The sequence below is a fragment of the Balaenoptera ricei genome, chromosome 15 (genome assembly GCF_028023285.1).
Source record: "Balaenoptera ricei isolate mBalRic1 chromosome 15, mBalRic1.hap2, whole genome shotgun sequence".
Classification (NCBI taxonomy): Eukaryota; Metazoa; Chordata; class Mammalia; order Artiodactyla; family Balaenopteridae; genus Balaenoptera; species Balaenoptera ricei.
Genome location: NC_082653.1, coordinates 54,310,830 through 54,333,712, shown reverse-complemented (window position 1 = coordinate 54,333,712; position 22,883 = coordinate 54,310,830). Strand labels below are relative to the sequence as shown.

The 22,883-nt window shown below is 47.7% G+C and overlaps 1 protein-coding gene across 1 annotated transcript in view; it reads right to left on the bottom strand.

Annotated features, from left to right (window-relative positions):
• The window catches only part of C15H16orf96 (chromosome 15 C16orf96 homolog), a 39,090-nt gene extending 20,795 nt beyond the window's left edge, over positions 1 to 18,295 (bottom strand). The window contains 7 exon segments of the mRNA XM_059898131.1: positions 2,101 to 2,211; positions 2,575 to 2,660; positions 4,801 to 6,010; positions 6,135 to 6,221; positions 6,431 to 6,511; positions 7,698 to 7,802; positions 17,876 to 18,295. Of these exon segments, the coding sequence (XP_059754114.1) occupies positions 2,101 to 2,211; positions 2,575 to 2,660; positions 4,801 to 6,010; positions 6,135 to 6,221; positions 6,431 to 6,511; positions 7,698 to 7,802; positions 17,876 to 18,295 (2,100 nt within the window).
• Positions 18,296 to 22,883: the final 4,588 nt, after the last annotated feature.

Genomic DNA, 22,883 nt, shown 5'->3' with positions numbered 1-22,883 from the left:
CTGTTTCCTCCTAGTTCAAATGGCATTAATACCACTCCTGTCCCAAAGATGCTGAGAGGACTAGAAATGGCATTTTCCTAGGAGAGTCGGCATTTGATACACATCAGCTGTCTTATCCGTCCCCTCCTGCATCAAGCCAGAGCCTTGGATATAATAGTTTGTTCCAAGAATGGCTTTGGAATGCAGCCTCTGGCTTATAAAAGACACCTGTCCACTTGCAAAGGGCAAATAATGTTTTCACATTATTTGAGTCAGTAAGAAAGAGTTCTATCCTCACTTATTTTCCTGCTGGGTTCTTAGTGGGAAACACTCCAAGAGGAGCACTCTAAGGTGATGGAAACATTTCCATCTTGATTGGGTGGTGCTGACATGGGTGTACCAAGAGGCAAAAATTAATCTAGCTCTTACACTTCAGGCCTGGGCATTTTACTGTGCGTAAAGCATACTTTCATTAAAAGCAAACAAATACTACCGTTCCCCCGCAAAAAACACATAAGGGCTTTGGCGCTGTCCATCTTGTTGACTGCTGTATCGCTGGGCCCTGGAAGGGCGCCTGGCACACAGTGAAGGCTCAATGACGTTGCCTGAATGATTCAGGGAATGAATGGGGATTTCTCGTGCCACCTGTTACGTCCAGAACATTTTCTCCCAGGCATCCAGGTAACGCAGTAACAGCGGCGTTTCCTCTCTAGTCCCGATGTTGCGACAGAACCAGGGCAGAGGTGTCTGCCCTCCCTCCTTCCTCTACTGGAAGGGCTCCACTGATCTGCTGCTGCCCATGTTCATTTAAGAACTATTTAATGAAGCGTGCTGTGTACAAAGCCCAGCTCCTGATCCTTCCAGGGTTCACTTTTATAAGCAATTAGTTCTTGCTGGCACAACGGGCAGGAAGGAAGTCTGGACAAAGGCTGACTTGACCCATTTGGTCTGTTTGGCCAAACTCCTCTTGAGTTTCTCTCAACGAGTGACAGCTCCTTGGAGGCAGATCCTACGCCCATCCCCCGACCCCGAGCAGGGCAGGACGTGGTGCTGGACACACATCAGACGTGCTGAAAGAACTGGCCCTAGTCTCCGACCAGGAAGGACACCAATAGGTCCCTAGGACAAGGCATCCCGGTCTCTCTGAAAAGCAGTGGCTAAATGAGGGCACAGAGTTGGCAGGAGACTATGTAGTTCCTGATCCTGGTACTCACAAAAGTCTGGGCCTGAACCCGTTTATTGGGAGCCCACACACGGCCCAGGCACTCCCTTCTTTCCCCGCTTGGGCTGGGCATCGGCTCACCTTCAATGAGCTCCCCCCCCCGTCCAAGTTGCCCTGTGCGCGCTAGCCTGGTTACTCTGTGTGACCACCTTGGGAGGGGGAGCTGTGCCCTCCCCTTTCGCTCCCCACACCCTAGTGCATCCCACCAACAGCCTCCCGACTTGGAATCAGAAGCCCTCTATGGAAATCACCTCAGGTGGATCTGCTTGGGATTTTGTCTCTTTATACCCTGGGGGAAAGGTCATCTCCTCCCACCGGGAATGACTTTGATCCTTTCCCCGAGGGTCTGGGATGTCTCTGGGACAAGGCACAGATGGGATTGGTCCCGAGGTCATCAGGGCAGGGTCATCAGGCCAGCTCAGTGAGCCCAAGGGAGAAGGTGTCTGGTTGAATGACCCCTAGGAGGTGCTCTGCATCGTCCTCACATTTCTCACGTCAGACTCTGCTGTTCCGGACAGGCCCCACGGTGTGAGAACTCAGAAACAAGCCAGTTTAGGGGAAAGGTTATGAACATGAACAGTTGGCTCAAGAAATCCTCTTATCCACTAATCGATTCATTCAGCACATTCTGAGCCTTCACTTTGCGCCGGGCACCCTTCTGGCGTGGGTGACCCAAGCGGTGAACGAGACAGATCCTGTTCAGGCCCTCTTGTTTATGTGGGGGGGTGCGGGTGGCGGGATTTGTTTGCTTTTCATGGAAGTGTAACTTACACACAGTAAAATGCCAGGAAAGTGTCCCTGGTTCCCCTGCCTTCAGGGTGTCTGTGAAATCTTTGGGGAGGATCTGAGTGTCCCGATGAGGAATCCTCCCTCCTCTGGGCCCTTCCGGACCTCCGAACCTTAAACTCATCCAGGCGAATCTGGAGCTTGTCCACTGCCCTGTCCAGCACAAGGTGGTGGTCCTTTATCATCTCTGTCTGGTGGCCCCAAATTCTCTCAAGTTCCTCCTCCTACAAGGGGGAAACACAGACACAAGAGGCCTCTGCTTCTGAGGTTGCCACGGCCGGGAAGGGACTTCAAGGGAGTACCAGACCAGGGCGTCCCCAGCCTGCCAGCCAACTGTCACTTTAGACACTTGTCAGGGGGAAACATGTGGCTGCCCACCCCTGGGAGCCTTGCACCAGCCGGGGCAGATCTGCCTCCGCGGGGCTGCACCTCCCTTCTGGGCCCCACTCCCTCCCCAGGGCTCCTTTCAGCTCCAGGACAAACGCTGCATCCAGGAGGGCAGGGCCTCCACCTGGCTCTGGCCATGGAGTCTGCCATCACCTCAAGCCATCATCTTCTCAAATGCCTTTTCTGCCCGGGACACTGACCCTCATCCTGGATTTCTGGAGGCTGCCAATCTTTTCTTGCAATACGTCCACTGTTGTCCCAAGCTTGGAAGAGGCTCCCATATTAGCTGAAAGCAAAGGAGGGGGTAGCTGTTGGGGGCAGGGATGGGGGAAGATGCTTCATCTAGAGTTCCACCTGCTTCTGTTATGAGATATTTAAGGCAGTGCTTTCCAACAGAGAGATGCTGTGAGCTTGGGGGCCTTTGAGGTCATCTAAATTTTTCTAGTGAAAGTTAAAAAAAAAAAAAAATCTAAAAATAAGCAGGTGAAATTAATTTTTTTAAAGATTTTTTTTGATGTGGACCATTTTTAAAGTCTTTATTGAATTTGTTACAATATAGCCTCTGTTTCATGTTTTGGTTTTTTGGCCCCGAGGCAGGTGGGAACTTAGCTCCCTGATCAGGGATCAAACCCACAGCCCCTGCATTGGAAGGTGAAGTCTTAACCACTGGACCACCAGGGAAGTGCCAGGTGAAATTAATTTTAAGAAAATATTTTGTTTAATCCAATACAATCCATGTGGGTTTTTTGGGGGGCCACACTGTGGGGCATGCAGTATCTTAGTTCCCCGACCAGGGACTGAACCCGTGCCCCCTGCATCGGGAGCTTGGAGTCAACCACTGGACCGCCAGGGAAGTCCATAACCCAATATAATCCAAAATAGCATCATTTTGGGAATTCCCTGGCAGTCCAGTGGTTGGGACTCCACGTTTTCACTGACGAGGGCCCGGGTTCAATCCCTGGTCAGGGAACTAAGATCCCACAAGCTGCGCGGCCAAAAAAAAAAAGGCATCATTTTAATATGGGATCAACAAAATGATTAACGAGATATTTCACATTCTTGTTTTCGTATTAAGCCCTCAATATCTGGTGTGCACTTTGTGCTTGGACCATATGGGAACTTGAACTTGCCCCATTTCAGATGTTTGATAGCCTCGTGGTTATCCTATTAGGGAAACCTCTCTGGAATTTATTGCCCTCCCAGAAATGGTCCTGAGAAAAACTATGGAGTATTTACTTCTGGGAGTTCATGAAATGTATTATCTCATAACAAGATGCAAAGGGGGATTTAACAAAAAAGGAGAGGGGTGGAAAAAAAAGTGCCCTATATCCAGTTTTGGATGAGAGGCCAAAAAGTGATGTACGTGACACAGCTGGGAGGGTAGGAAACACTGCAACCAAGACACATTCACAACCTACCTTTAGTTTTCTTAACAAAAATGGCAACTGGTCAGAAGTAAAGTTTGGGCTATTATGGCTTTATGTTTTATATTTAAATTCATGACTATCATAACCTAAACTGTGCCCCAGAATTCACAGAGATCGATGTGGTTCTTTTTAGCTGCTCAAAGTTCTACTTTTTCAAGATCTGTGCAATGGCACTGCCCATCAGGGGTGGCGCCACATATGGATTTGACTTAGGCTGATTCAACTGTTACACCTGGCAGAGAGCGAAAAAGCAAGACAATGATTCAAAGAGGGGAGGACAGTGGATCTCAAAGTGGGTTCCCTGAGCCAACAGCAGCATAAGCAGCATCCCCCGGAATGGGTTAGAAAGAGAAATTCTAGGGCCCCACTCAGACCAACAGGTCAGATCTGGGGCTGGGCCCAGCAGCCTGTGCCTTACCAAGCGCCCCAGGGATGCTGAGGTGAGCTTAAGGTTGGGAACCACAAGGGTAGGCCATTCTCCTCTCCACTCCCCACAGTGAACATATGCCCATCATGGGCGTGAACTGGGATCATATGTCTATTGGCCCTACTGCCACCTAGAACATGACTGTGGTCTTTAAGAAAACATATGTTTGCCCAGCTGTTGTTCCTAATCCCAAACTGACCACTTCATCTAGGGTCTGTTCAGTGCTATTAGACACTCTGGTTGATCTGGACTTATCAAAATACTGTACAGCAGTACTATTTTATGGGCTATTGAAAGGGAATTTCCAAGAGTAATTTTGACTTGTGATTTTCCTCCTTGAGCACCAACTTTAGACCCTAACCACCCTTCTTCCCTAAGATAAGACCTCACTGTACATTCATTGTAAAAGAATAGACTAGTAAGAGGCTAATGCTTAAGCCAAAGGAATGAATGGCTAATGGTTGAATGCACATTTTGTTGGGGCAGCTAAATGAAGGAGAGGAGGTGCTTCTCAAAGGCCACAGGGAGGGCCTGAGCCCTTGTTACCCTTCCAGAAGCCAGGCCGGGCCTACCTAGATAAGTCATACGCTGATGCAGGTTGGATGACAGCTGGGCGAACTCTTCTTGCAGGGAGTCATGTCTAATGGGCATCTGGGCTATGTGGCTCATGGAATACCTGACGGCCTTCTTCTTGTCTTCAGGGGTCATGGCCTGTTTGGCAGCCAGCACGGCCTGGGACAGGGCCATGTTGGGAGGGACACTGGCAGAAGAGAATGAAGGAGAGAGGACGTCCTCATAGTCCACCTCCTGCAAGTCTTCCATCTCGCCATCCCCCGTGAAGGCCCCGCGGGAGGTCCCTGCGCCCAGGATGTCTGCAAGGACCCCTAAGGGCCTGGATGCGGCCACGGCTGTTGCTATGGTGGCCAATTTGGTGGCCGGGGTGTCCCTGACCAGCCTGGCAGCCGCCTTAGCTGCCCGGGCTGCCGATGTTGCTGCAGCTGCGTAGGCGGCTGCGGCAGCAGCTGCAATGGCAGCGTCGGATTTTATCTGCTGAACCGCAGACGGGGATCCCTTAGGGAGTACTTCCGTGGAGGCCTCAGCCCTTGGGGCTCCATCCTGAGGGACTCTCACTTCCACAGAGGAATATTCTTCCTCCTTTTCTGAGAGAGCTGAGAGCTTGGATGTGTCTCCCTGGCGAGACCATGACCGCAGTGAACGAGGCCAAGCTGAGCCGAGTTCCGTGGCTGGGGGTAGGACCCTAGAGCCCCGGAGCTGGGCAGACAGGGAGCCCGACGGGCCTGGGCCAGGCTGGAAATAGCCCAAGCTGGTCCCAGGCAAGCCTCTGGGAGGAGGCCAGCCTCGTGGTGGTACAGGCCAGGATCCTGATTGTGTGGGCTGAGGACCTGGGGCAGGCCCCAGTCCAGGGGCAGGCCCAGGTCCAGACGCAGGCCCAGGTCCGAACGCAGGCCCAGGTCCAGGCGCAGGCCCAGGTCTGAACGCAGGCCCAGGTCCAGGCACAGGCCCAGGTTTGAGCACTTGGGCCTGGTCCGGCCCCTGGGCCCTGGGGAGCAGAACTGCTTGGGCAGACTCCTCCTCCTGTAGCTGCTCTGGGACTTGGTAATGCCAGATGGTCTCCAGGAATCTGGGGCGCTGGATGGCCTCCACGACCTGGCTGTGGCTAACTTCTTCGTGGTACTCAGCCATCTGGGGAAGGTTGGTCTCTGCAACATGTTCCGCAATCTGCCATAGCTCAGAATCATCCAGCAGTTGTGGAGCAGTTCCCTGCGAAAGAGGGGGCTGGCTTGGCCAAGGCTGCTCCTGACCAGCTCGGCGATCACCCTGCCCACTCCTCACTCCGCCTTCCCCGACGCTCAGATGCTGCCTCTCCTCTTCCTCCTTCACTTACCGGGGTGAACATGGCCTCATGGAGGCTGCTCCAGAGCACCATGTCCTCAGTTTTGGGCATGGTGGTTATCTTGTTCTGGAGAGAAATCTGGGGGGGTGGGAAGGAGATTGGGAATAAGGGTCATGAACCCAGAGGGTGCGGTGCCCTCAGTGGCTCCCTCCTCCATGCTGTCCTCCACACTTGCAAATAAATGGGCCTTTCCAGATTGTGTTCTCCTCCTACCCCTCCTTGCCCCCAGCACCCCTGGGCCTGGAGGGCGGGGGTCTGGCATGGTAGGATGGGCCCCAGACCCTCACCACTTCCTGCTGCAGTGCACTCATCTTCCGGTTCTGCTCTTTCAAATCTTCAGAGAAAGCATCTATTCTTTCCAGATGCATCTGTCAAATGAGCCGAGCCTGTGAGCCAGTGGGTGCAGGTTCTGGTCCCAGCCCTGCTTCTCCCCCAGCTCAAATGCAAGGCCTTAGCTCTAGGTAACTAAGAGATGGAGAAGGAAGAACAGATTCCAAAACAAGTGTTTCCCACTGAGTGGGAAAGGGTTCCCTGGGCAAATAAGTTTGGGAAATGCTAGGCTTAAAAAACATTCAGTGGGTTTCTATACTGCAGGACTTCTCAGAGCCTTTAATAGGCCAAAGTGCCTTAAGAAACTCCAAGAGGTAAGCTGAGAAGGCATTGTTACCCAAACAGATTTGGCCAACTGTCTGTTTTAGTGTTTCATGACACAGTTTCCTGGCAGTGCCCTTTCTGCTCAGATGGGAGCTACATAGCCCAAGACTGAAGTTCTCACAGTTGCCATCATGGTCAAATACATACACTGACCTGTATATTAGGGATGATACAGTAAATCATGTTATTTCAGGACAAGTTGTAAAACATCAGCCATAACACCAGCCTGGGGGTGTTGAGGCCTGGCTTCGGAGCCCAGCTCTGACTCACCAGCTGTGACCTCACACTTCAGGGATTCCATATCCTTTCACATCACAGTAAGGAGTTAGAACGTGTCTGGGTTGATATTCTTGTGGCTACAGAGGGAGCTAGAATGTATGCCTATGCTAGGTTTACTCCACTTTTCAGTGTGAACAAAGTTTTCGAGACAAGGAATAAGTATTCTCTTTCTGCTAAGTTGATGGACTATAAGCCTGGAGTTACCAGGACTTGGGGAGTACCTGTGTGAGAATGAAGCCAACCCAGAGGAAAGCATCACTTGAGGGAGAGATGTTGAGCACCTTGGTATGTGGTATGAATACCTTAATCTGGCTGTAACTGAAGGCATTCCTGACTTTTTAGTAAATGAGACAATAAATTCTCTTCTTTTGCCTAAGCCAGGATGAACTAGGTTTCTGTCACTTACAAATGATGTCTTAACACAGCAGGGTGAGGATCATGGTGGAAGCTAAAGAGAGTTCAGTGGGATGGACCAAGTGGCTCAGCCATGTCAGACGCCTTCTCCTGCCCCCATAGCTGTGTTCTTTGACTAAGAACAGGCTTCTTGGATTTACCCTGTCACCCCAACCACCAGATGTCCAAGCAGCATGGCCAGTATGAAGGATACTGGGGAGGGTCTACCTTGTCAAACAGGTCCTTCAGCATGGCCACATCCTTCCTGAGGGTTTCAACAGTGACCTTGAGTGCGTAAATTTCGGTGAGCAAATCCTGCAGGGTCTTCGTGGACTGAAGAGGGAGAAAGGAAAGGAAAATGTGAAGTTAGGTGCAGCTGGGGGAAAAGGCAAGTAAAGTGTGGAAGCTCTCTGGTGATGGCCATGGTCCAAAAAGTCTTCTTGGCTCTTCCAAGGCCTAGGCTGGAACATACTCAGAGGCCAGAAAATGACACTGAAGTGAATCGTGCTCTGAGCTCCCAGGTGGCCTAAGTGGGAAGGAGGCAACCCTCGGTTTGAATGTGTTCAGTAAGCAGGAGTCACTCATCATGAAGCATCTCATGCCCTTTGGTGGGAGCCACTGGAAGATCAACAAGGAATTTACTGGATTTATACTTTTAAAGGGTACTTCTGGCCGCATGTGCAGATTGGCCCTGGGAGGGTAAGGGAGAAGCCAGAGGAGCAGGGAGGAAACTACAAGGCAAGAGCTGATGGGTGCAATGTTGGTCTCATAGCTCAGCTCCACCAATGACTGGGGCTGTTACTGCATCTTCCTAGATTTTAGATTCCTCAGTCATTAAATGGGTATGAAAAAAATGTGATAATTTATATTAAGGGTCTAGTGCATAGTTAGGCATTCAGATAACAAAAATAACAAATAGTGAAATGGCAGAAGTCCTTCTTATCTGTAGTTACATTAAATGTAAATGGTTGAAATTTCAGTTAAAAGGCAGAGATTGGCAGAACGGATAAGAAAACGTGATCCAACCTCATGCTGTCTATAGGAGACACATTTTAGATTCAAAGATACAAATAGGTTCATTCACAGAAAGATAGACAAGATGAAAAGGCAGAGGGCTACATACCAGATGAAGCAACAAGATAAAACCCCAGAAAAACAACTAAATGAAGTGCAGATAGGCAACCTTCCAGAAAAAGAATTCAGAATAATGAGAGTGAAGATGATCCAGGACCTCGGAATAAGAATGGAGACAAAGATTGAGAAGATGCAAGAAATGTTTAACAAAGACCTAGAAGAATTAAAGAACAAACAAACAGAGATGACCAATACAATAACTGAAATGAAAACTACACTAGAAGGAATCAATAGCAAAATAACTGAGGCAGAAGAACGGATAAGTGACCTGGAAGACAGAATGGTGGAATTCACTGCTGTGGAACAGACTAAAGAAAAAAGAATGAAAAGAAATGAAGACAGCATAAGAGACCTCTGGGACAACATTAAATGCAACAACATTCGCATTATAGGGGTCCCAGAAGGAGAAGAGAGAGAGAAAGGACCAGAGAAAATATTTGAAGAGATTATACTCAAAAACTTCCCTAACACGGGAAAGGAAATAGCCACCCAAGTCCAGGAAGCGCAGAGAGTCCCATACAGGATAAATCCAAGGAGAAACACGCCAAGACACATAGTAATCAAAGTGGCAAAAATTAAAGACAAAGAAAAATTATTGAAGGCAGCAAGGGAAAAACGACAAATAACATACAAGGGAACTCCCATAAGGTTAACAGCTGATTTCTCAGCAGAAACTCTACAAGCCAGAAGGGTGTGGCATGATATACTTAAAGTGATGAAAGGGAAGAACCTACAACCAAGATTACTCTACCCGGCAAGGATCTCATTCAGATTTCATGGAGAAATCAAAAGCTTTACAGACAAGCAAAAGCTACGAGAATTCAGCACCACCAAACCAGCTCTACAACAAATGCTAAAGGAACTTCTCTAAGTGGGAAACACAAGAGAAGAAAAGGACCTACAAAACCAAACCCAAAACAATTAAGAAAATGGTCATAGGAACATACATATCGATAATTACCTTAAACGTGAATGGATTGAATGCTCCAACCAAAAGACACAGGCTTGCTGAATGGATACAAAGACAAGACCCATATATATGCTGTCTACAAGAGACCCACTTTAGACCTAGGGACACATACAGACTGAAAGTGAGGGGATGGAAAAAGATATTCCATGAAAATGGAAATCAAAGGAAAGCTGGAGTAGCTATACTCATGTCAGATAAAATAGACTTTAAAATAAAGAATGTTACAAGAGACAAGCAAGGACACTACATAATGATCAAGGGATCAATCCAAGAAGAAGATATAACAATTATAAATATATATGCACCCAACATAGGAGCACCTCAATACATAAGGCAACTGCTAACAGCTATAAATGAGGAAATCGACAGTAACACAATAATAGTGGGGGACTTTAACACCTCACTTACACCAATGGACAGGTCATCCAAAATGAAAATAAATAAGGTAACAGAAGCTTTAAATGACACAATAGACCAGATAGATTTAATTGATATTTATAGGACATTCCATCCAAAAACAGCAGATTACACGTTCTTCTCAAGTGCGCACGGAACATTCTCCAGGATAGATCACATCTTGGGTCACAAATCAAGCCTCAGTAAATTTAAGAAAATTGAAATCATATCAAGTATCTTTTCTGACCACAACGCTATGAGATTAAAAATCAATTACAGGGAAAAAAACGTAAAAAACACAAACACATGGAGGCCAAACAATACGTTACTAAATAACCAAGAGATCACTGAAGAAATCAAAGAGGAAATCAAAAAATACCTAGAGACAAATGACAATGAAAACACGACGACCCAAAACCTATGGGATGCAGCAAAAGCAGTTCTAAGAGGGAAGTTTATAGCTATACAAGCCTACCTAAAGAAACAAAAAAAATCTCAAGTAAACAATCTAACCTTACACCTAAAGGAACTAGAGAAAGAAGAACAAACAAAACCCAAAGTTAGCAGAAGGAAAGAAATCATAAAGATCAGAGCAGAAATAAATGAAATAGAAACAAAGAAAACAATAGCAAAGATCAATAAAACTAAAAGCTGGTTCTTTGAGAAGATAAACAAAATTGATAAGCCATTAGCCAGACTCATCAAGAAAAAGAGGGAGAGACTCAAATCAATAAAATCAGAAATGAAAAAGGAGAAGTTACAACAGACACCGCAGAAATACAAAACATCCTAAGAGACTACTACCACCAACTCTATGCCAGTAAAATGGACAACCTGGAAGAAATGGACAAATTCTTAGAAAGGTACAACCTTCCAAGACTGAACCAGGAAGAAACAGAAAATATGAACAGACCAATCACAAGTAATGAAATTGAAACTGTGATTTAAAAATCTTCCAACAAACAAAAGTCCAGGACCAGATGGCTTCACAGGTGAATTCCATCAAACATTTAGAGAAGAGCTAACACCCATCCTTCTCAAACTCTTCCAAAAAATTGCACAGGAAGGAACACTCCCAAACTCATTCTATGAGGCCACCATCGCCCTGATAGCAAAACCAGACAAAGATACTACAATAAAAGAAAATCATAGACCATTATCACTGATGAATATAGATGCAAAAATCCTCAACAAAATACTAGCAAACAGAATCCAACAACACATTAAAAGGATCATACACCACGATCAAGTGGGATTTATCCCAGGGATGCAAGGATTCTTCAATATACGCAAATCAATCAATGTGATACACCATATTAACAAATTGAAGAATAAAAACCATATGATCATCTCAATAGATGCAGAAAAAGCTTTTGACAAAATTCAACACCCATTTATGATAAAAACTCTCCAGAAAGTGGGCACAGAGGGAACCTACCTCAACATAATAAAGGCCATGTATGACAAACCCAAAGCAAACATCATTCTCAATGGTGAAAAACTGAAAGCATTTCCTCTAAGATCAGGAACGAGACAAGGATGTCCACTCTCACCACTATTATTCAACATAGTTCTGGAAGTCCTAGCCACAGTAATCAGAGAAGAAAAAGAAATAAAAGGAATACAAATTGGAAAAGAAGAAGTAAAACTGTCACTGTTTGCAGATGACATGATACTATACTATAGATAGAGAATCCTAAAGATGCCACCAGAAAACTACTAGAGCTAATCAATGAATTTGGTAAAGTTGCAGGATACAAAATTAATGCACAGAAATCTCTTGCATTCCTATACACCAATGATGAAAAATCTGAAAGAGAAATTATGGAAACACTCCCATTTACCATTGCAACAAAAAGAATAAAATACCTAGGAATAAACCTACCTAGGGAGACAAAAGACCTGTATGCAGAAAACTATAAGACACTGATGAAAGAAATTAAAGATGATATCAACAAATGGAGAGATACACCATGTTCTTGGATTGGAAGAATCAACATTGTGAAAATGACTATACTACCCAAAGCAATCTAGAGTCAATGATTCAATGCAATCCCTATCAAATTACCAATGGCATTTTTTACGGAACTAGAACAAATCATCTTAAAATCTGTATGGAGACACAAAAGACCCCGAATAGCCAAAGCAGTCTTGAGGGAAAAAAAACGGAGCTGGAGGAATCAGACTCCCTGACTTCAGACTATACTACAAAGCTACAGTAATCAAGACAATATGGTACTGGTACAAAAACAGAAACATAGATCAATGGAACAAGATAGAAAGCCCAGAGATAAACCCACGCACCTATGGTCAACTAATCTATGACAAAGGAGGCAAAGATATACAATCGAGAAAAGACAGTCTCTTCAATAAGTGGTGCTGGGAAAACTGGACAGCTACATGTAAAAGAATGAAATTAGAATACTCCCTAACACCATACACAAAAATAAACTCAAAATGGATTCGAGACCTAAATGTAAGACCGGACACTATAAAACTCTTAGAGGAAAACATAGGAAGAACACTCTGACATCAATCACAGCAAGATCTTTTTTGATCCACCTCCTAGAGTAATGGAAATAAAAACAAAAATAAACAAATGGGACCTAATGAAACTTCAAAGCTTTTGCACAGCAAAGGAAACCATAAACAAGACGAAAAGACAACCCTCAGAATGGGAGAAAATATTTGCAAATGAATCAATGGACAAAGGATTAATCTCCAAAATACATAAATAGCTCATTCAGCTCAATATTAAAGAAACAAACAACCCAATCCAAAAATGGGCAGAAGACCTAAATAGACATTTCTCCAAAGAAGACATACAGACGGCCACAAAGCACATGAAAAGATGCTCAACATCACTAATTATTAGAGAAATGCAAATCAAAACTACAATGAGGTATCACCTCACACCAGTTAGAATGGGCATCATCAGAAAATCTACAAACAGCAAATGCTGGAGAGGGTGTGGAGAAAAGGGAACCCTCTTGCACTGTTGGTGGGAATGTAAATTGATACAGCCACTATGGAGAACAATATGGAGTTTCCTTAAAAAACTAAAAATAGAATTACCATATGACCCAGCAATCCCACTACTGGGCATACACCTAGAGAAAACCGTAATTCAAAAAGACACATGCACCCGAATGTTCATTGCAGCACTATTTACAATAGCCAGGTCATGGAAGCAACCTAAATGCCCATCAACAGACGAATGGATAAAGAAGTTGTGGTACATATATACAATGGAATATTACTCAGCCATAAAAAGGAACGAAATTGAGTCATTTGCTGAGACATGGATGGATCTAGAGACTGTCATACAGAGTGAAGTAAGTCAGAAAGAGAAAAACAAATATCGTATATTAACGCATGTATGTGGAACCTAGAAAAATGGTATAGATGAACCGGGTTGCAGGGCAGAAGTTGAGACACAGATGTAGAGAACAAACGTATGGACACCAAGGGGGGAAAACTGCGGTGGGGTGGGGATGGGGGTGTGCTGAATTGGGCGATTGGGATTGACATGTATAAAGTGATGTGTATAAAATTGATGACTGATTAAAAAAAAATTACAGAATAGAGACACACACACAAAAAAAGTGGTTAAGAGAATAAATTCTAAGGGTTCCCATCACAAGAAAAAAAAAAAAAAGAATTATCCGGCCCCAAATGTCAGTCATGCCAAGGGTTAGAAACTGCAATCTAAGCCTGCTTAGTGAGGACCTGCTGCCCCGCCCGAGCCCCCAAATCCAGCGGTGTGCTGACCAAGAGCACCACCCCTTGTGCTGCACCTGTGGGTCCTCCCAAACCTTCTCTCCAGAAGCCCCCTTGGTGCCTGCCCTAGTTTCCAGGGCACCATTCACCCCATCTGGGGTAGGTGCTGGGGCTGGGAGGCTTGTCTTTCCCCATGAAGGGTGGCATTTGGTCTGCCAGCCTGGCTGACGTGGGCCGGACTAGGGGGGACAGTGAGAGTGGGTTGTAGACTCTTAGCTAAGCAGCTTGCACCGCCCTAGAACCAGCTACCATGGCAACCCCGACAATGGGTCACCGTGGTAACCCTGGCAACCTCAGCCAGTCTGGGACTCGGCAACATTCTCAGTGGTGGGGACATTCCTAGGTGCACAAACAGTCCTCTGAGGGCAGCATGACCAGTTCCGAACCTGTCCACCAGCCCCCTGTGTGAGCTGGCTGGGCCACTCTGGGTACTTGTGCATTCTAGAAGACTTCATCCATCAAGGCAGGCCGGGGGCAGTCTGCTCCGGAGGGGCTGGCACCTCGGACATTGTGTCCACCTCTCCAGCTTTGAGGCCCCTGTAACCTGCCCTCAGCCACCTCTGCAGCCTTCTGTGTCTCTAGTAACACTTCTTGTCTTAAAGTCTATCCTGTCTGATGTTAGTACAGTAACTCCAGCTCTCTTCTGGCTACTGCTTGTGTGGAATATCTTTTTCTATCCTTTTACTTCCAACCTATTTGTCTTTGAATCAAAGTGTGTCTCTTGGAGACAGCATATAGTTAGATGATCTCTGCTTTCTGTGCGTGTGGTAAAACACACATAACAATACTAAAGTGAACAATTCGGTGGCAGTTGGTACATTCACAGGTTTGTGCAGCCGTCACCACTATCTAGTTCCAGAACATTTTCATCGCCCCAGAAAAAAACCCATACCCACCAGCACTCAACTCCCAGCCCCTGGCAACTGACATTTTCTGTTGCTACGGACTTGCCTATTCTGGGTGTTGTCTATGAACAGAATCATGCAGTGTGGTTCTCTGTGCCCGGCTGCTTCCACTGAGCACGAAGATTTATGGCTCACACCGTGTCGCTTTGCCTCTCACCCGCATCAGCCCATCTTGGCCAGAACGGACGTCCAGCTCTGTGCTAAGCAGTTCCCATGCTTTATCTTGTTTGGTTTTAATTGTTGTAACAATCCTGGGAGGAGGAGGCCGTGGCCATCCCTCACCCCTTCCGGGGGGTAAGTGGCATCTCAGCACCCACACTCCTATGCCTTCCAACTACCCGCTCGGCCCAAGTTGGCACTGGCTCCCCATTTTCTAACTCTGTGACCCCGAGTGGGTTACTTAACCTCTCTGCACCTCCATTTCCTCATCTGTAAGCGTGGAGTAATGACAGCACCTGCCTCTTAGAGTCGTTGAGAAGATTAAAGGAGTGAACAGATGGAGCACCCAGCTCACCTGGCATGCAGTGAGCCCTTGGTCTCAAGATCATTCCCCGGGGAGGAGCCAGTGGAGGAGCAAGGGTGAAGGGGACAGTGAGGAGGAGAGGCACAAGGCCCAGGAAAGTCGGGCTGGTGGACTCTGCCCGGTGCGTCTCGCGGCCTATAGAGTCTCCGAGTTCTAGGAAGGGATCTTGCATTGTCTGTTTCTGTCACCTCTACAAACACCTGCACCAGGGACCCCACCTTTTCCAGCCCCCAGGTTGGACGTAAAGCCTGGCGGCCCCTGTGTATTGATAGCTTTGGGGTGTCTGCCAGTCCAGGCAGTGGGAACGGGCCCCCAGGAGCTCTAATTCTTAGGCACGACCCTGCCTGCTTGGCCAGGAGTGGACACCTGACCCCAGGTGTGCCATCTCGTTCTCTTACCCAAAAATTATAACCAGAAGACCCGGAGACTGGCAGCTGGAAGCTGAGACAAGTTAAGGCCTGTTTTTAAGATGCAGGAGATCTACGAACGCTTCCTCCCTTTGAGGCCTGCCCACCCACTTCTTCCTTGGTGCCAATGAGAAACCCCAGCGTCCTTCAAATAATACACTGCTTTTGTTTAAAAAGAGTCTCAACTCAGGAATTTCCTGGTGGTCCAGTGGTTAAGACTTGGTGCTTTCACTGCAGGGAGCCCGGGTTCAATCCCTGGTTTGGGAACTACGATCCTGCAAGGTGCACGGCGAGGCCAAAAAAAAAGAGTCTCAAGCCAAATGCCCAGCAACAGGTGAATGCTTAAACCCAATGTGGTCTGTCCCTACAATAGAATACTATTCAGCCATAAAAGGGAGTGAAGCACAGACACAGGCTACAATGTGGATGAACCTGGGAAACATGATGCTCAGTGAGAGAAGCCAGACACAAAAAGCCATATATTGTATGATTCTATTTATATGAAATGCCCAGAATTGGTAAATCTTTAGAGCCAGAAAGCAGATTAGCATTGTTGGGGTGGAGGGAAGAGGAGTGGGGAGTGATGAGGACACAGGGTTTCCTTTTGGAGCCATGGAAATGGTTTAGAAGGGGACAGAGGTGGTGCTTGCACTACATTATCAATGTACCAAATGCCACCCAGCTGTTCACTTTATGTTATGTGACTTGCACCTCAATTTAAAAAAGAGGAGTGTTAACCTAAGACATCCTGGAATGACTCCTCCGGGTGATGGATGTTCTCTGTTGCCCCCGCACATCCATCCTCTGAGCCTACTCAGTGCCCTCAGAGGCTGACCCACAGGCACTGTGCTCTCCACACCCCTGGCGCTCTGATTTCTGGCCCTCTTGTTTGGCCAATGGGAGGAAGGAAGGAGAGAGAGGCTGGGGTATTTATTCTTCAAAATCCAACTCTTCCCCAAGGCTACAGCTCCTGATGGATAACTGTGTGCTGGGTGGGGAGGCAGGGGAGCAAGAGGTCCAAGGTGGGTCCTGAATCACAAGGCCTCAGCTCATCCCTGTTCCACGGTCACTGGCTGCTGCACCCGCAGCAAATCAATGACGTTTCTTTTCTTTTTTTTTTTTTTTAAATTGGAGTATAGTTGCTTTACAATGTTGTGTTAGTTTCTGCTGTACAATGAAGTAAATCAGCTATGTGTATACATATATCCCCTCCCTCTTGGACCTCCCTCCCCCCCATCCCACCCATCTAGGTCATCACAGAGCACTGAGCTGAGCTCCCTGTGCTATACAGCAGGTTCCCACTAGCTACCTATTTTACACATGGTAGTGTACTTATGTCAATCCTAATCTCCCAGTTTGTCCCACCCTCCCCTTCCCCCCCATGTCCACATGTCCGTTCTCTACATCTGCATCTCTATTCCTGCCCTGCAAATAAGTTCGTCTGCACCATTTTTCTGGATTCCACATATATGTGTTAATATATGATATTTGTTTTTCTCTTTCTTACTTCACTCTGTATGGCAGAGTCTAGGTCCATCCACATCTCTACAAATGACCCAATTTCGTTCCTTTTTATGGATGAGTAATATTCCATTGTATGTATGTACAACATTATCTTTATCCATTCACCTGTCGATGGACATTTAGGTTGCTTCCACGTCCTGGCTATTGTAAATAGTGCTGCAATGAACATTGGTGTGCATGTGCCTTTTTGAATTATGGTTTTCTCAGGGTATATGCCCAGTAGTGGGATTGCTGGGTCATATGGTAGTTCTATTTTCTGAGTGCCAGTTTCCCCACATACAGGTCCTCAATTATCTTTTTTTCAGTAAGGCAAGATTCACATAACATACCACCTGAAAGTGTACAGTTCAGTGGCATTTACTGCCTTCACAGTGTTGTGCTCTATTTTTTTTTTTATTTTTTTATTTTATTTTTATTTTTTTTGTTGTGCTCTATTTAGTTCTAAAACCTCATCACCACCCCAAAAGGAAGCCCTGTAACCACTAAGCAGTCCTTCCCCATTTTCTCTCCCTCCAGCCCCTGGCACCCACCCGTCTGCGTTCTGTCTCTACGAATGTGCCCACTCTGGACATTTCACACAGTGTATGGCCTTCTTTCCTCTACACTGATGAAGGATGGAAACTTGGAGCTTCGGTTCTGCCTGAGTCCAAAGCCGAATTCCTCTCCTGGTTAAGGGCAGGGCCCCTCATCAGGGGCACCAGGTAGTGGTGAACAGCCTGGCAAGAGAGCCAAGGGGGCAGGCAGCTCCTGGAGTCCAGGTGGCTTACCTTGGCCATGGCTTCCTCGTTGCCCTCCACTATCTTCCGGAGCTTTATCAGGTTCCACAAGTCCTGGGCGGGCTGGCCAGTGCCCTGGCTGCCTTCCAGCAGCTGGGAGGTGGAGGGCAGTTCCTGCAGCACGGCCAGCTGGCTCTCCATCTTGTCCATGCGGCTCACCAGGTGGTCGAAGACGTTGCCGAGCCTCTTCATGGGGTTAAGGATGGGCTGGGAGTCTCCTTCCCGGGGCATGAACATGGCTGGCGAGGCGTGGAGGAAGTCCTCGTCCCCCGAGAGGACCTTCTCGAGGTCAGCCATGTGGATGTGCTCCAGGATACCCTGGAGCAGGAGGTGCAGGGCCTTGAAGTTCACCACCCCGCACCGTGGGATGGCGATGTTGACCAGCTCCGAGAACGTGAGCGAGAAGCTCATTCTGCCGGGGCTGGGGGCCGGCCGGGCTGGCCTTCTGGGCGTCCAGGGGGACAAACGGTGGCTTTCAGTGGACCCGCAAGGTCCTCAGGGGCCCAGGGAGCCTGCAAGTCACAGTGGTCAGGGAGAGAATGGCCTCTGTCCCGGCCAGAGCTCAGATGAGTTTCTGGTTGCTAGGACACCAGAGAACATGGGCGAGCGGGCAAGCTTCTGAGAGCCTGGGGTGGGCAGAGTAGCTGCTCAGTTAATTGTTGAGGAATGTTCCAACAGACCAATGGGCCGCCTTTTAATTCAAGCCCTTCAGTTTTGTAAGACCGATGACCCCTTCCAAGAAGCATGCAGGGGGCGTGATGGAGAGGCAGCTCACTCCTCGGAAGCCTCCAGAATCAGGACAGAAGACAGAGTTCTCAGAGTCAGGAAACCCCAGCTTCCCATAATGGAAGCCCAACGAACCGGGCGAATGTAAATTCGCTAGCGGATCCCGAAGCCCTGAATTTCTCCTTGTCTAACCAACGGGAATTCGTATTGGAACAGACACTTCTTGCAGCATCGGTGTAAATACCACATAAATACCACGGGTCAAGTACACAGCTCATGACTGGCCTCCAAAAAAAAGTCAATGGGGTCTCTAGGGAAAGATGAGCCCGACTCTGGGGTGGTTTTCAGGGCCTGGGTTTGGCAATCGAGGTCTCTGTCTTCAGGATCTGGTACCACAACCAACAGCCAGTTTTGTTTCTGACATCTGCCTGTGTTGTGGTGGCTGATGTCTGCCGTCCAGAGCCTTAAGTGCAGCGACTGCCCCATGAGAGGGCTAGACAGCTCACATGCACCAAAGTGGGAGGTCTAACCACACACAGTCCAGCTAAAAACCTCCTGACCCACATGCTTTGGCAAGGGCGGAGTTCTGGGTATCGAGATGAGCGGCCTGAGGGCTGACCTCATCTGCCCTCGGCTAGAAGGGGCACGGGAGAGGAGACAGGCAGCGTGGACGGGAAACTGGCCCAGCTGGGGGGGCCTTGGTCCACTCCAGTGAAGGTAACTTCCCAGAAGCCCCAACCAACAGGGCCGCTCTGCCTGTGATGGGCTCAAGACCAAACAAGGCCAGTAACAGTCATGTCTGAACTCAGACAAGAACAGAACGTCGTCCAAACTACAAATATGACCATGTGGCCCCTGTCCTGGCTGAGCCGAGTGACTGCTGCTTCTCGACCAGCTAGACCGTTAGCTTTGCTTCGTTCCTCCAGCCTTCGAGATCAGACTGGTTAAAGTACCATAGAACTACCCCTGCTTGCTGACAGCACCAACCCAGAACACTCCCCCCATCGCCTGACAAGGGCCAAATCCCAGAACAAGTCCTTCTACCTTAACCCTCTTGTCAGATGTCCCTGGGATCCCCACTGTGTTGTTAGACTAAAATTTCCTTTTTCTTTTTCTTTCGGCGCACCGTGTGGCTTACGGGATCTAGTTCCCCGACCAGGGACTAAACCCAGGCCATGGCAGTGAAAGCGCCGAATCCTAACCACTAGACCACCAGGGAACTCCCCATAGACTAAAATTTCAAGTGCTGCCTTGACATCTTTGGGTCTCACAGGCCCCCTCGGTTTCCCCTGCTCTTGTCAGAGATGCCCCCCCACCTAGAAGGAAAGGCCCCCCACCCTACTAGTTCCCCCACCAGCCAGACCAGCCACACTCCACCCCATCCTCATCCTGAGGGGCTTCAGTTCCCTGCCAGCCTGTGAAATTATTCAAGCAAGCCCATCATATCCTCCTGTGGGAACCAGGGGAGACCCCCACCCATTACTACAAAGACTGCACCCACAGCCCTTGCTGGGTTCCCTCTGCTTCCTAACTCCAAAAACTCTGTCTTCTGTCCTGATTCTAGAGGCTTCCACCAGGTGGCCCTTGGTGTCCTCTTCCCCCAGCTGTGAGTATATGTGTGGATCTCACCTGTCCAGTGCCAGGTGTGGTACTATTGAGGGTGGGGTCCCTTCCCACCAAGCGGTGAGTGGGAGGTGATCAGAACAGGCACGCTGTGTGTTCTCCCTTATGGCAACAAGTCCATGAGGCCAACTTTGCTCAACTACAGCTGGGTTCCTGGTGGTCTCGGCTGGAAGGACAAGACCTTAGAGAAAACCTTCAGTGGTTAGAGCTTTTTGGACTTTCGACCGGCAGACTAGGGACTGTGGCGCTGTATTATTATGGAACCAGAAGCAAGACCTGCCCATGTGGGTGAGGGAAGGTAAGTGGGGGTGAGGAAAACAGGCTGCTTAGTGTAGCAGCAAGGGTGGAGGGGAGAGCATGGGGCCAGACCACATGCCCCACAGGCCTTACAAAGAAATGTGAGAGACAGAATCTGAAGCAATTCTCAGTCACTGGGGGCCAGGCTGGGTAAGCTGGTGTAATGACAAAGTGGCTCTTTGTCATTTTTGGGGGGATGCCTGGCATATGAAACCGTTCCTGTGTCTGGGGAAGTCTCCACTGTAGGAGTCCTGGTGGGCAGTGGAGTGTTACTAGGCCCCCGCTTACTCTGAGGCTAGGACACCAGCATTTAGGGAAACATCACGGTCGGTCCTGGCAGCTCCTGCCATCTCAAAGAAACTCACCTCACAGAGCCCAATCTGGTCTCAGGCCTTCAAGATTAGGGCTGCAAGCTCACCACAGAGATGCTGATATACTTCCCAGAACCCGGCACTGGACCTGGCACTGATTCTTCATTCTCTCCTTCAACCAATATTTATTGAGCACCTACTGTGGAGGAGACCTCAGTGAGGCCTGAGGAGGTCTCTGATCTCACAGAGCGTACAGGTTAGTGGGGGAGACGGACACTTACTTTATTTTACTTTTTATTATTTATTTATTTATTTAAATAAGTTTATTTTTGGCTGCGTTGGGTCTTCCTTGCTGTGCGTGGGCTTTCTCTAGTTGCAGCGAGCTGGGGCTACTCTTTGTTGCAGTGCGTGGGCTTCTCATTGCTGTGGCTTCTCTTGTTGCAGAGCACAGGCTCCAGTAGTTGTGGCTCATGGGCTCTAGAGCGCAGGCTCAGTAGTTGTGGCGCACGGGCTTAGTTGCTCTGTGGCATGTGGGATCTTCCTGGACCAGGGCTTGAACCCATGTCCCCTTCATAGGCAGGCGGATTCTTAACCACTGCGCCACCAGGGAAGCCCCGGACACTTATTTTACAACAAAGAAATAACTTCAGGTAGTGAAAAGAGTTATGAACATAATAAAACAGGGCAGGGAATTCCCTGGTGGTCCAGTGGTTAGGACTTGGCACTTTCACTGCTAATGGCCCAGGTTTATTCCCTGGTTGGAGAACTAAGATCCCACAAGCTGCACAGCACAGCCAAAAAAAAAATTTTTTTTTTAATTTAATAAAAAAACGGGACTTCCCTGGTGGCGCAATGGTTGAGAATCTGCCTGCAAACGCAGGGGACACGGGTTCGAGCCCCGGTCCGGGAAGATCCCACATGCCGTGGAGCAACTAAGCCTGTGCGCCACAACTACTGAGCCTGTGCTCTAGAGCTCATGCGCCACAACTACTGAAGCCCGCACACCTAGAGCCCAAGCTCTGCAACAAGAGAAGCCACCACAATGAGAAGACCATGCACCACAACGAAGAGTAGCCCCCGCTCACCGCAACTAGAGAAAGCCTGCTTGCAGCAATGAAGACCCAACAACAAAGACCCAATGCAACCATAAACAAACAAACAAATAAATAAATAAATTTATAAAAATAAAATAAAAGAGGGAAAAATGCGAGTGGGGGATGGGCATTAGTAGGTTTTTTGGAGTAGCCAGCCTCCAAAATATACTCCAAAGATAGCCCCTGGGATTCACACCCAGTGGTCTCCCCAAGCACTGTACCAGCGAACCTGGTCCTGGTCCCACCAGCCTGCATCTTGTACACACATGCATTTGCTCATTTCACATTGCAGAATGGCAAGACCTGGGAAAGCTGTGTATGTTACAGGTGATTTGATGCTGCTAAATCGAAACACTGATGACGAAAATGCAAAAAAAGTCAATGTTTTAGACTTGAAAGGATCCATAAACTTTAAAAATTGTGTCGTTCACCGTAAAACTCCTAGAAGAGAACGTAGGCAAAACATTCTCTGACATAAATCGTAGCAATGTTTTCTTAGGTCAGTCTCCCAAGGCAATAGAAATAAAAAGAAAAATAAACAAATGGAACCTAATCAAACTTACAAGCTTTTGCACAGCAAAGGAAACCATAAACAAAACAAAAAGACAACCTATGGACTGGGAGAAAATATTTGCAAATGATGCAACCAACAAGGGCTTATACAAAATACACAAACAGTTCATACAACTCAAGAACATGAAAACAAACAACCCAATCGAAAAATGGGCAGAAGACCTAAACAGACATTTCTCCAAAGAAGACACACAGACGGCCAATAGGCACGTGAAAAGATGCTCAACACTGCTAATTATTAGAGAAATGCAAATCAAAACTACAATGAGGTACGACCTCACACCAGTCAGAATGGCCATCACCAAAAAGTCTACAAATAATAAATGCTGGAGAGGGTGTGGAGAAAAGAGAACTCTCCTGCACTGCTGGTGGGAA